At 34.9% G+C, this 15,614-nt stretch overlaps 1 protein-coding gene across 2 annotated transcripts in view; it reads right to left on the reverse strand.

The window, feature by feature from the left end:
* Nucleotides 1–15,614, reverse strand: part of INTS6 (integrator complex subunit 6) — a 90,807-nt gene that overhangs the window by 54,828 nt on the left and 20,365 nt on the right. The window contains exon 4 of one of the 2 annotated variants that reach the window (XM_021674544.2): nt 13,828–13,917. In XM_021674544.2, coding sequence (XP_021530219.2) covers nt 13,828–13,917 — 90 coding nt within the window. Of the gene's footprint in view, nt 1–4,088; nt 4,153–13,827; nt 13,918–15,614 lie in introns of those variants that run through there. The other variant, XM_021674545.2, reaches the window with a different exon arrangement.

Below are 15,614 nucleotides of genomic sequence, written 5' to 3' on the forward strand. Positions count from 1 at the left end.
ATCCTAGGTCAGGAAGATTAAGCCTATGTTTTCTTCTAAGTTTTAGCTCTTATATTTGGGTCTTTGACCCATTTTGATCTAATTTTTGTATATAAATTAGAGGTTCAATTTCATTCTCTTGCATGGGAATGCATATTAAGCTGACCCAAAACCACATGCTAAGAAAACTATTCTTTTTTTTTTTTTGAGACGCAGTCTCACTCTGTTGCCCAGGCTGGAGTGCAATGGTGCGATCTCAGCTCACTGCAACCTCTGCCTCCTGGGTTCAAGCAATTCTCCCGTCTCAGCCTCCCGTGTAGCTGGGATTACAGGCACATGCTGCCACACCAGGCTAATTTTTTGTATTTTTTAGTAGAGCTGGGGTTTCACCATGTTGCCTAGGCTGGTCTCAAACTCTGAGCTCAGGCAATCCACCTGCCTCAGGCGCCCAAAGTGCTAAGATTACAGGTGTGAGCTACCGCCTCCAGCCAGAAAATTACTCTTTTCTCATTAAACTGTCTTGACTCTTGTCAAAAATTGACTGACTATAAAAATGTATGGGATTTACTGCTAGACTCTCAATTCTATCTCATTGACCTATATGACTGTCCTCATGCGGTACAATACAGTTGCTTTTTTTTTTCCTTTTAATCCCACACTAGAATGTAAAGAGCAATGGACTTGGAAAAAGATAAAAAAAAAACAGTAAAGTCCTAGCTCTGCCTCTTAGGTAGGAATCAGCCTTACTAAGACATTTTCCTCACTGTCACAGAACTGACAATTACATGAGATGTAAAAATACCTTGTAAACAATAGTTATACATTTAAGTTTATACATTTTTAAAAAATGATTAAAAGCTCAACCTCATATATTATTTTGGTAGCCAGGAATAAAAGAAAGTAATATAATAAGAGTCCTTCACCATCTGTTTCTAAGAACAGTGCCTAGGCACATGGTAGGCCCTAAATACATATTTGTTGAATGAAATTAACCATTTCCCAATTGTCTTGTATTCTTTTTATTCATTTCCTACAACTGCTAAGATTATGAGGAAACAATTTATACATTTAAAACCATCACATATCAGCTTTTTCTTTAGTATGTTTCCTTGAAAAAAAAAAAAAAAGTAAATTTCCCTTAGGCTGTTTCTAATTTTAATACGATTATCCAATACAAGCAATGAAGAAGGTTTTCCTCGTATTTATTAAGGAAAGGAAAATTAATAAATCCTAGGCAATAAAGCAAGACCCTGTCTCAAAAAAATTATTAAAGTCAAAATGAATTCTATAAAACTTAATACCAACCTGATTATTTACTGGTAATTTCTATTGTCACACTCTACAGTTACAATGTGTATCCTTCAAGTCTTAAAAAATCAAAACTTTTTTTTACTACTAGTAGTTTAAGGTCAATATTTGTTCAGAAGAAAGAGCAATCATTTGACAACCTGCAATATGGAAATACTTTATTCAACAAAATTTTACCCCAACAAACTACAGAGGTAAAGTCTTTCTTATTTTTTAACAACTTTATTGAGGTATAATTACCTACCATAAAATTCATCAATTTTGTGTTCAATTCAATGATTTTTAGTAAACCTACACAGTTGTACAACCATCACTACCATGCGGTTTTAGAACACTTCCAACATCCTAAAAAGATCCCTTGTGCCCATTTGCAGACAGTCCCCCAAACATCCCCAGGCAAACACTAATAGACTTTATGGACATTCCATATAAATGGAATCATGCTATATGAGGTCCTTTGCATCGAGAATAATGTTTTTGAGGTTCATCCAGGTTGTAGTATGTCACCAGTTCATTCCTTTTTACTACTAAATAGCATTCCAAAATTCTTAATTTTATGCCTGGTATAGATCAACCTACAAAACAATCATGTCCTCTTTTATGATGAAGTGAAAACAGATGAGGTGCCAAAAAACCTACTCTTTGTATAGTCCACACTACTACCACTATCTTTCTAAAATGCAAATCTAATAACTTTCTCCTCTACTAAAATCTCTTCAATGGTTCCCATCAATCTATAAGGCAAAGTCCAAGCTCCTTGGCAGAGAATACAGGATGGGCGTCTCATTTCCTGCTGTTGTTTTTCTTGAACATTTTGCCAGCTATCAATACTGAGGTAAATGCAGTTCTCCCAAACTCTCTTCGGTGACCTTTATGTCTCTGCAACCATCTACTTCACAAACTTGAATTGACCTTTCAAAATACAACTCATTTCCCAGAGCCAGCTCCGGCCTTACTTTCTCAACGGTACCATCTTATTAGCTTGTGCTTTAATCATGTTACTTCTTACACTATGCCATAACTGTACCTCTCATATCAAAGTCATGAGCCAGCACCTAACCCTGTGACTGAAATTCCACTGTTCAATAAGCATCTGTTTACTTTAACTGAATACACTCTATTAGTGGTATTCTACCCTCTTCATCAAGGAAAAAAAATCAATTCCATAAAGTCCACTCTATAAAACTAATGTGAAAAGGATCTAACAGAAGTAGTACAGTACAATTCCAAGGTCAAAGCAGTAGTCTACAACACAGGGTATACACCAGAGAACAGCAAACTATAGTCCACCAACCAAATCCAGTCCACAGCCTATTTTTTGTAAATAAGATTTTATTGAACCCAGCCACACTCATTCATTTAACATACTGTCTACGGCTGCCTTTGTCCTTAAACAGTGGAGTAGTTCCAACAGATACCATACAGGCTGAAAAACCTAAAATGTTCACTATCTGGCTCTTCAAAGAAACTGTTTGCTGCCGGGCGCGGTGGCTCACGCCTGTAATCCCAGCACTTTGGGAGGCCGAGGCGGGTGGATCACGAGGTCAAGAGATCGAGACTATCCTGGTCAACATGGTGAAACCCTGTCTCTACTAAAAATACAAAAAATTAGCTGGGCATGGTGGCACGTGCCTGTAATCCCAGCTACTCAGGAGGCTGAGGCGGGAGAATTGCCTGAACCCAGGAGGCGGAGGTTGCGGTGAGCCGAGATCGCGCCATTGCACTCCAGCCTGGGTAACAAGAGTGAAACTCTGTCTCAAAAAAAAAAAAAAAGAAAAAGAAACTGTTTGCTGACCCCTAGTATAAATCATGATCCATGTTATATAAGAAGCAAAGATCAGAATTTCCTTTGTATAAATGTTTTCATATCATCTTTTTAAAGTTCTATTCTTGCATATGTTTTCAACGTAATATTAATACAGTAGTCATATATATAATTTCTAAATTTAAAGATGTGCATACATTGGGAATGGTACGTGCCCATTATTATTATTTTTTACTAGTATAGGTTGTTCAATTTAAAAACAAAGTTAAGTCTTAGGACAAGCTTTAGAGTTTACTTAAATTTAGTAATCAAGGTTATTAGCAATCAATGTTATTACATGAATAACTGAGTTCTGTAAGTGCTTCAAATCATAGAGAAAGAGGCCTAGAATTAAACTTTTCCAAAATACTCAAAATAGCTCTGGAGAATCTTTTTCTGTTGCTAAAAATGTCATTTAAATGATGTAGGTAGTACAAATAGTCTTCAACAGAATGCAACAGAATATGAGCTACATAAATCCTAACTTGGTTCAAAGGTAGCTATGTTTTTAAAAAAGGTCTATTATAACAGACAAAGCAAATGCAAACTTATCCTTCCAAACTCTGAAGCTCAAATTGTCTGGTAAATAATTGGTATCTAATAAATATACAAATCAAGAGAATACCTTGCTAGCAAAATTTAAAAAAAAAAAAAAAAAAACTATCTATACTTAACAACCAAATGCAATTTTGTAACCAAAGTGTTCCTTAGCTATGATAGCAAGGCTACTTCTGTCTAAGACAACAGATACCAATCTAAAGCTGTGAAGAGCCCCAGGAAATACCAAGTCCCTCCCTTTACAGATCTTAAGTTTAGCAAGGTGCTTCTACTAACTCACAAGTTGGGGTCTGATAATCATCATCAACCAATTTATAAGCTCAAAGTTAATTTCCAGTTGAACCTGGATTTATCAGTTAGAGTTGTCATTATATGTTGAATCAGATTCTCCAACAAATAGTCATAGCCCCCAGAGAGAACTACACTCTACTCTGCTCACCTTTAAGGCTTTTTCTGAGGCCTTCCGACATGACTAGCATCAGACTTTTGAGGAAGGCTAGCCATTAGACAAGGCTTTTCCCCACGATCTGACTGCTTGAAGTGACATCCAGGATCAGGTCGATCCTGTATCCAGGAATCATGACCCTCCCTGAGGCACCAGTCATCATGAGACAGTCAGTGCACTTTGGCACTTCTTGAAAACCACTGGGCTGCTCCTTTAGCTGAAAGGAAAAAAAACATCAAAACCACAACAAACAAAACAAAGGGGGAAAAATCAGTAATTCAGTCTGAAAAGACAGAACGTGGGGAAAAATATACCAAAACAGCCTTGTCTAGATCCAAATGCAGCCTTGCCTTGATGTAAAGCACATAGTTTCGATGTCTTTCTAGTCACTGCACTAAGGTTATTTCTAACATAAAAGTCTAAAAAGTTTAATATCTACTGTATTACATCTGAAAAGAACAATTGAAAGTGGAAGTTAAATAAAGTAACTACGGAAATACAGCTACTAAGTATAATCAAGGTATTTATAAATGGCTAAGAGCCTAAGGGTTATTTACAAGAGTGCACCATAGTTCAGGAGACCATATACTCAACATTTTCATTCTCTTAAAATTGTAATCTGACGTGAAGAAGCATGAACACTCAAACAGGCTAAGTTTAACAGAACACTGCCCATCTATGAATAGCCTTAAATAAAAAATTAGACTAGTATCCTCTAATTTAAGACACTAGTACACAGTGTAACACACACACACACACACACACACACACACACACACTGCTCTTAACCTAGAATTCTGTAGAATTTTTGATGCTTGCTTCAAATAAGCAATTTTAAATGGTCATATTATGTCCTTAAATTTCAAACAAACTTTAAAAGCTGACTTAAGGCTTACTTATTTAAATCTGCTTTAAAATAAAAAATTTTAACTATCTAGAGATAAAATTCTGCTCACTTCAATTTTTAAATACAAAACATTTTCCAAAAACATAACATTAAAAGTCAAGAAAAAGTCTTTCAGGTAATTGTTTTACATGTTAAATTATAACTCTTTAAAACATCATTACCTGAAAGGTAATGATACTTTGTCAATTACTTATCTTCCTTTCCCCTCCTTTTATCACCCACATCTTAGTCAACATTACCAAATATCCACATAGATGCCCAAGTTGGGAAGTGGAAAATAATACTAAACTGGTGTATTTTTACTTATTTGAGAATATGATTAAAGCTATGGATCTCTTTACCCAGAAGAATGTTCATGCACACAGATAGATAATGTGTAGATATGATGTCAGGGAATTCACAGAACTCTCTTCAGACCAAGCACGGACCCTAGGTTCAGGACTCCTGTCAAACATTTTGCCTTTTTTCTCCAAACCATTCTTTGAAAACTGCCTAGCTTACCTACTGAACCTCTCAGAATTCTGCCTTCCTGTCCAGCACTAGCTAAGTTTTGGCATTCCCCGTATCTTCTTCTGGGTTGTTGCATGTAGTTTGCTAACGCTTCCCATCTTACCACTCTCCAGTCCATCTTCTTTCACCTTGCTAGCACAGTAACTTTACTAAAATGTAAATCTGATCATGTGACTCACCCACTTAAAATCTTCAGTACCTTCCCTGTAAATGCTAACAGAATGAAGTCCTGTCTCTTTAGGGTGCTATCATCTGCTCTCTACCTACATTTCAAGCATCTACTCTTCTTACCTACATTTTCCATATTCCAGGTGAAAAATTTATAATTTCCTGATACACTGTTTTCGTGTCTTCATGCCTTTGCATACTGTTTCCTCTTCCTGAAATGTCATGGCTCAATTCCTTACTCTTCCCTCAACACTTTACTCCTTTCTTTATGCTGTCTCAGAACCTTCTGTTTATTTCTGCCATGAGATTTATCTTAATGTATTACAAATGTTTATTTACTTGCCTGTCTTCAAAGATAATACGTTTTCTAGCCTTGCTTAATTCCATCTGTGTGTCCCCAGTACCTAGAACATAAATATAGAACTAAATATAAATGTATGGAGCTGCCACTATTCTTATACATAGCCAAAGTTACTATGTATCACAAGGAAAACTGTTGCTAAATTAATTTAAAATATACTTTCATAATTCAAAACCTAAAGAATTCATTCTGGAAGGGTATTTTTGCAGCAACCGTCTAGAAAATTAAGTGCAACTATCACCAATTCTTTATAAACTGCTCTCATCTGGTAAGGTGGGGGATGTGTGTGTGTGTAATGCTAATTACATGGACATCCAAATCAGGAATTATGGCTTAATAAGGATACCAGAATACTATACAATCCTTTGGATAAAAATTCCTAAGCCAGAGACAAACACATGACAGATAATATAAATTAACTCCTCCTCTCTTCTTAGCCTCTCTCCTCATATGTGGGGTCTAAGGAGAGTCCTCAACACAGCATACTGTTAAGCAGTAACTGCAGACTGACTGCAGTCAGCACAGAATTTTTTGGGGCTATTCAATATATACTTGCTTGATATATTTTATAATATATATATTTGTATATTTTCTATTTATACATATATTTCCATTTATATGTTTTATATTTCTATTTATATAATATTTATATAACAATATATATTATAAAATATATCAAGCAAATTAGAAATTATCCTATTAAAAATATCCACAGAATGCCAGTTCCATATCCCTTGGAAACCCATTCCCAAATTTAACAATTCTAAAGGTCAAGAATTATTTTTTATCTTAAAAAAACACTTTTTGCTGGTCTTCTAAGTCAAAAACTTCTAGCTTTCTTTCTTTTTTTTTTTTTTTTTAGAGATGAGGTTTCTCCATGTTGGTCAGGCTGATCTTGAACTCTTGACCTCAGGTGATCTGCCTGCCTCAGCCTCCCAAAGTACTGGGATTACAGGCGTGAGCACTGTGCCCGGCCAACATTTCTAACTTTCTAACCTGTTTTGTTGAAGTTGTTCATTTTCACATGCTTTTTGTGTAGCTTAAAAAAACTATGGTTATATTGTGTTCTAAAACGATAGTTACCAAATTTGACTGCACATCAGAATCACATGGGACACTCTAAAAATACAGATTCCCAGGTCCTTACCCAGATCAGCTGAAACACAATTTCCAGAAGAACAACAAAGGCATGTGTATTTTATAAAGCATACTAGGTGATTTTGATGCAGCCATTTCAAAGCTACTGTTCTAAATACCACAGTACTTTATTTATACATATGAGCCAGAATTGGATAGTAACAGAAACATCTCTAAATAAAATTTTCCTTACATATATAGAATCTCTTATTGCTTGTTGGTTCTGACAGGCTAATAAACACATGGTGAAATTGCTTCACCCTCTAAATAAAAACTATTTCCATGTATCTTAACAAAGAATTCTAGATAGCAGCTTAGTAACTGTAGCCATACAGCTTCCTTAGAACGATCAACCAGCGTTTCTTTTAAATTTCTCCATTGTTTTGTTTGTCTAGAAGTACTCAAGAGTCTTTCTTACCACATGATCTTGAAAAAAAGTATATCAGTAAGAGTACTGCAAATGTAAATTCTGAAAATTTACTATAATATTAAATTGAAATATTTCATCAACTTCTTTATGCATTATGATAATTACATATTTTTAAACTACTAATAATTGCAGAAGTATATATTTCTATAACATACCAGCAGTAATAAATCCACGAGTTGAGAGAACAGGGCCAAAAATATGAGTAGAAAAAGAAATACAAGTGATCTACAGTCAACAAATTCTTTTTAAATGTTTTCGGAAAGATGAATTGACAGAGACTAACATATACAGTAGTGTTATACATATATTTAGAACATCTGAATCGCAAATCAGTAAGACAAGAACTAATCTTCAGATTGTTCCTGAGTCCCTAGTAATATCAGTATGGAGAGGCTACTACAAGATAAACATGAAAATTCAAACACATGTACACACAGACAAAATGTTTGATATTTTCTATTATACCACTGTGGCATCCCTCAAAATTCCTTACAGATCTTTTTTAAAAAGAGAAAGTTCTCCAAAATTCTAAGTGTCCTGGGAAAACCCACTATTTTAAATATATGTTTAAAAGTCTTTACACAATGAAATCAGAGTTTTGACAGCCTTTGGCACATACTTTTAGTGATTTTAGTGAATAAAAACATTTTATGGGAGGTAAGGGAGGAAGCTGTGGTTTTTAAATCATTTCAGATATTAGAAACAGATTTCAAAAATTTCTGGCCTGTCTTTTAATCATTAAGAATTAAATGCACATAATAATTATGGATCTTTACCAGTTAAAGTAAATTAAACCCATTTACATTGCCTAGAATTATCCATATCTCAAAGAATGGTGGACTTTTGCATCAATTTTTGAGAACCGACAAGTTGGAACAGAAGACCCCAACTCACAGCCATCTGAATACACAGCTGAGACTACTCATTCTCTTTCTATGAACCCATCCCTTACTGAATATCCCAAGAAGTTATATAAGTAGTTGTCCTAGTTGGACTCAAAAAGCTGGGATAGCTAATAAGAAAGTAAAACTCTTCTCAACAGATTACTTTGGCTGCAAATGTCTTTCTCAATGTTAGCCTCCATGGCAATCATAACATTGGTAAAGAGATGCAGAAGGACTCTCCAGCATATAAAAATCTCAATATTTGAAAGATAATACTACTATTAGCACTTTCAAGGAAGAGAAAAATAACTGCTACACTATCCTGGAATGTCATTCATCACTAAGAAAGTACTGGCAGGATTTCTTCTGGGCTCCTTTATTGAGCAATATTCGTTAGCCACATGTTCCTGGAATCATAGTACAGAATAGTTTTCCATTGCAAAGTAGTACTAGAGAGGATTATCTGCAGATATCAGAAGAAAATCTTTTTCAGTATCTCTAATTATAATTTATTGGTTCTACCAAAACATTTGCTATATCAGTTATATAACATGACAAACCGTACTGAGTATCTGGACACAGGTTTGTTTATCAACATCAAAGGTAACTACTAAGGAAGTAAGCAATATAGTTTCCTCATGTATCAGAATTCAAAGCCCTATTCTAGTGTACTCCTCATAAGTGAAAATGCTGCAAACAACCAGTTTTATCAAATAGCTCCATTTTTTTTTTAAAAAAAGGCCAAATATATACACACAAAATTAAATCCAAGCAATCATCAAAACTCCTAGACACAGTTATCCAAAAATACTACACTAGAAACCTATTCATGACACCTCAGAAAATGGCCTGGACTTTTATTAATGAGGCCCAAAGATATAATTAAATAATAAATTAATGTAAAATGATTTATTAGTGTAAAATGTACAGCTCAAGATTTTCACTCATAATATAGCTGTTACTTTTCTTTCCTAATTCATAACACATTGCTAAGTAACGAGTTATCCCAGAGAATATAGTATTCCTACACTTTTCTGACAAACAAGTTAAAAGAAATTGGTTCATTTGTGCCTATACATATTAGCCAGGTCAACAGACGATATGGCACCACATTTTTCCTATGGCTAGGAAAACTATTTTCTAGGCTAAAAACAAATTTGCCCTGGGATTCTTCCTAAAATTCACAGATATAAGCTAGGAGCCATACCCTATGTCAAATCATCCATAAGATGCTTGAAAATTCATTCATTCAAAAATGAAATTATACTATAAAAATTCACATTATACAAGATTTGACACATGACAGGTAATATTAACCCTTCCCCTGCTTTAGTACTCCCACACACTTAGTATGTATCCCTACTTTATCCCCTACTTTATCACTCATAAAACCATTTAATAAGTGATTTCCCCCATAATACTGTGAACTTTAAAATTAAGAACCAGGTATCAATCTTGTTTATCTTTGTTATCCTCATTGCCTAGAAATGGTCTGGTCATAATAGTTTTTGAATACCTAAAAGACACTTAGATAGAAAGCTGAAGTAGACAAATAAGCAGGTAAATAGAAGGTAAATTTTAAGAACACACAAAATTAGAATCAAGCAAAAAGGCAGTAAGCATATCAGGAAGAAAGCACTTGTCTGGAGGTGCAGGAATGTCTTTGGAATTGATAAATTCTAACCTAGACTTTGGCAGTAACAAATATTATAACTTAAGCAAATCACTCTGCCTCCCTGGATCTCAATTTCCTTATTTGTAAAATATAAGACTAAATGAGTTCTATTATTTCCTCATATGCTATAAGGATGATTTTAAAACAGCAAGAACATTTACTCCTGAAAAACAACACCAACAGAATAGATATAATATACAATGTTAGATGACATGACTCGTAAGCAAAGGATATCATATAGGTGGAATACACAACTCCATAAAAAGTAATAGGTCCTATCAACAGCAGCCACAAGCCAACCAAGAATTATGTACACAAATCTCTGATGTGGAAATTAATGACACATTCCCACATTCAATAAATCCAAAAAAAGAATCAAGTTCTACCAGAGGCAAAGGTGAGGAGATGTGTAAAGACAGAGATATAAAAGTAAAATTATTATTCCCTAGTAGGAACCAGAATACAGATCATATCTAGCATTCATGCACACACACAACACATACACAAGAACAATACAAAAAGCATCGTTATGCTTTTCTGTGAATTGAAAAGCTCCTTAAAACAAAAACATAATCATTCAGGCTAGAATAGTTCACAATATCTCACAACATTTAGCAAAAATTAATCTGGGATAACTTTCTCTTTGCTCCAACAAGAAGAATTTCTCATTAAGAAGAAAACATGCAGGGGATCAAAGACATTCCTAACTTTGAACACTGCAACAACTCAAAAGCCTATGTTCCAACTGCAAAATAACTACTTTTGCTTTAAAATAAATGAACCTTCCACCTCAGATAAGAAGTTGCACTGGTAATCAGTTTTAAACTCAATGACGAGATTCAATACAACAATATCTATAATCAATACTTTTAAAATATAAGCTTTGTTGTCAGTACTATGCTAGTATTGTAAAAGATAAAAGAGAACTAAAAGGTAAGATCTCTGACCATAGGAAAACCTTCCTAACCTTATTAGCAAGGTAGTTTAAGGTTATAATAAACACATTGCCCTATTTTTCCAAAATCCTTCCCAAGGAAAGATCTAGGAATAAAAGTTGAACAATTCCAATACGCATGTATATTTCAAGATACTTTTAAGTTGTAAGAGGTCTCCACAAAACAAATTTTACAAACAAAACAGATCTAGACATATGGGAACAAAATACATTGTACTCCAAAGGGCATTTCTACAAAGGCAGTAGACAGCACCTCAAATGGATCACCTCATACATAAGAATACAACAGAAAACAGAAATGTGTTCTCAACCAAAATCATTAAGAACATAAAACACACATTAAAAAGACTTCTAATTTGTTAATATATAAAATAAAGTTGAATGAAGCTGTTTATTATGGGTCCTCTTAAGAAAGAAAAATTAGTTTGAGAACTTCAAATTTAAAACGACTTTTTTTTTTTTTGAGACAGAGTCTCGCTCTGTCACCCAAGCTGGAGTGCAGTGGTGCGACCTCATCTCACTGCAACCTCGGCCTTCCAGGTTCAAGCAATTCTCCTGCCTCAGCCTCCTAAGTAGCTGGGATTACAGGCGTGCGCCACCATGCCGAGCTAGGCTAACTTTTGCATTTTTAGTAGAGATGGTATTTCATCATGTTGGTCAGGCTGGTATTGAACTCCTAACCTCGTGATCCGCCCTCCTCAGCCTCCCAAAGTGCTAGGATTATAGGCGTGAGCCACTGTGCCAGGCTAATGACATTTTTATTGCTTTTTCTTTTTTTTTGAGATGGAGTTTCGCTCTTGTTACCCAGGCTGGAATGCAATGGCGCGATCTTGGCTCACCACAACCTCCGCCTCCTGGGTTCAGGCAATTCTCCTGCCTCAGTCTCCTGAGTAGCTGGGATTACAGGCACGCACCACCATGCCCAGCTAATTTTTTGTATTTTTAGTAGAGACGGGGTTTCACCATGTTGACCAGGATGGTCTCGATCTCTTGACCTCGTGATCCACCCGCCTCGGCCTCCCAAAGTGCTGGGATTACAGGCGTGAGCCACCGCGCCCGGTCCTTTTTTTTTTTTTTAATATAATCCATGATAAAATCCATGTCTACCTGTTTCTGAAAGTAGCATGACCATAACTGGCTGTACATGTTAACTAATATAAGAAAGCCCAAAAGCTCAAGTGCAGCTGTGGAGCATTCCAAAGCTACTGATAATATATGGACTGTAAATTATTTAATCATGAATTATAATCTACCTAAATTTTTCAGTTCTATCTCCATAAATTATATCCTAAATTTCCTTTAATATCAACTGTTCAAATAAAACAATTCTAGCTCTTTTCCCTCAAACCAATATCAGAGAATTATATTTCTTTAGTGGTTCCAATGCCTCATGAAAGTACAATACTATGTACTTTTCTTTACAGTCTACTAACTACTTTCATATACATTATTTCAGACTTCCAATAACCCTATGAAGTAAGGCAAATGTTATTCTCTTTATCTCATGGAGAAGGATATTTAGAAAAGTTAGGTCACTGGTACAAAGTTTACTGCTAGAAAGTAGTTGAACAAAGACTGAACCCACATGTCCTGATTCCATGTCCAATTTATATTCCATAATGTCATACAAATAAAAGTAATTCTAAATGCTACTAAACTTAAAATGTATACTTTTCCTGCTTAATTAAACCCTTGTAAATACCATGGAATTAAAATTAAGATACTAAAGCAAATGCAAATGGTAAAGTGCCATTTAAACAATCACCTTTCTATATCAGCCCATGTTAAAGAGCAGTTCAAATACTATAGTAAAAACACCTTAAAATTAAAAAAAAATTATCTGTTGTATTCATTAAACCACACCACACACAACTCTGCATAATGAATGTTGGTGTAGAATAGGTAAGGTTAGCTATAAATTTTTTATAGAGCTGGAGGAAGTGGCTCATGCCTGTAATTCCAACATTTTGAGAGGCTGAAGCAGGTGGATCACCTGAGGTCAGGAGTTCGAGACCAACCTGGCCAACATGGCAAGACTCCATCTCTACCAAAAATAACAAAAATTAGCCGGACATAGTGACTCATGCCCGTAATCTTAGCTACTCAGGGGGCTAAGGCACGAGAATCGCTTGAACCCAGGAGGTGGAGGCTGCAGTGAGCCGAGATTGTACCACCTTACTCTAGCCTGGGCAACAGAGTGAGACTCCGTCTAAAAAAAAAAAATATTTATACTACATTTGACTTACACAAAATAAAAATGTCCAAAAACCTTACTTTTCCTAGTCTTAACCTCTTCTTTCCTTTGCTATACTCTAGGCAAAGAGTCTCCATAGTCGTTGGATTGCCAACGACAATCCTCTGAAATATGGGAAGAAATTATTAGAATGCTGTTTCCCTTTTTTTAAATTTGAAAAAAAATAAGGAATTTATTTTACTATTTATGTTACAGACTGACACTGTCACCCTCACATAAACTCATAAATACACATACAAACAGGGTGGGGGTATGCTCAAACACTTCTCACAGAAGGGATTTTTATTCAAGAAAATAAGAACCCTCCTACAAAGATGGGCCATAGGAGACAGATGACTCTAAAGTGCATCAAATAATCAGCGAGAGAACCTATTAAAGGTGTTCAGTAACCTATACAAATAAAGATTGTTCAACTGCGTTTGCATAATCCATGTAATAAAAGCATAACTTACCTCATCCTGGACTCCACTGGTGGTAGTCAACTTGCTCCCATCAGTAATTGTGATAATTATTGCTGGCTCCAAGAAAAAAGGGTTTCTTCCCTAAAGTCAAAAAACACATTATCACATAAAGGTTTAGACTTTGGCCTAAGTTTTTCAAGTAAAAAGTCAATTCTCAGAACAGCATCTATACAATCTCCCTTTCTTGTTTCATTTTACATGTAGTAATACCTGGTTTGTACATTTTAAGATATAGAAGGACACATAAACTTAACAGTGATTAACCCTGAGAAAGGGGGATTAGGTAGAGAAAAAGGTAGATTTTTCGCTTCTTTATACATTTGTGTATTGCTTTCATTTTTAGAATGAGAATATTTATGTAACTGAGAGTACTTAATTTCTTAAAAGGGACCCTATTAGTTCAATTCTAATAATTTGACTTTTTTAGATATTACAAATTATAATAAAAAAGAGCATATCCTGAGAAATTTTTTTTTTCCGAGAAATTTTATTAAAGAGGAAGGCAAGACAGTAGGTGAACATTATCATAAGGTATGCATGTAATCAAAATGGCTAAGCAAGCATCTAGGTAAATAGTTTGAAAGATTTTAAGACCTATTTCTATGGAAATAGTAGGACTAATCTAAGCTCAGCTAAAATTTAACAGTAGTACAAGATAAAAAGTTTAAAAAATTAAAAATGGTAAGTTACCTAAAGAAAATGCTTGGAGAGAAAAGTACAAAAATAATAGTAGCAGAAGCAATGGAACAGAGCCGCACAGGCTCTCAAATGTTCTATACAGAAGGTGAGATAACATCAATAGCTTCCATTCAAATCTCTGGCCAACCCACTCTACTAGCACAATGATCAGTTCTAGGCGAAACACTTGGTAAGGGACTAAGACAAACATACGCTTGCCTTTTCCATATGAATGGCTCTCATTCGAGGGACTGACAGAACTAAGACCAAAAGATATAAATTTCAAGAGGGTAAATAAACCTTGTGTTTGAAATCAAAGTTATCAAATTATCTGCCACTAATGGTAGTAAGAACTGAATGAAGATTTCTTGGATAAAATGTAGAACTGTGTATGACACTTTTTTTAATGTGCATATGAGTCACTTGGAGATCTTAAAAACAAAATGCAGTTTCTGATTCAGTATGTCTGGGATGAAGACTAAGATTCTTCATTTCTAACAAGACTGCCAGCTAGAAGACACTAATAGCCATAGACCATACTTAGAACCATAAGAATGTAGAAGAGTTATAAGCATATAATATTCTATGGTCCTATAACCTTATAATTCTCAATTCCTAATATATTATAATATATACACAATATTTGTTGAATGAATTCACAATTACAGTAATTATATGATTCTAACCTAATCATCATAAATTGGGAGGGGGAGGTGGGGAGGGTCGGGTGGTGAGGGATATATAATAGACCATCTTGATCAAATCATTCAACTTGTAAGTGACACGTGCACTTTTCTAATTGGTGCCCAAGAAAAAAATGGTTCCAGAGGAAGAAAGATTCCTTTGGTTAAATAAACTTAAAATATGTTAGACATAACCTCTAGAAGATTCTGAATGCATAGCAGCAGTAAAATGTCACAGGAGTCTTACGGTGAGAAAATATGAATTGATTTATCCCTCCTTCCTCCTCTATAATATTCATGTTAAATAGAACTCATTTTGCTGAAGCATTACATTATTTTATCTCTCACACCATTCATCCCCAAAATATATAATACATTCTAATAACATAGGGTCTTCTCAGGCAATGTTCATTCCCA

Source organism: Aotus nancymaae, unplaced genomic scaffold, assembly GCF_030222135.1.
Source record: "Aotus nancymaae isolate 86718 unplaced genomic scaffold, 86718_ANA_hifiasm-v0.15.2.pri h1tg000009l, whole genome shotgun sequence".
In the NCBI taxonomy this organism is placed as follows: Eukaryota; Metazoa; Chordata; class Mammalia; order Primates; family Aotidae; genus Aotus; species Aotus nancymaae.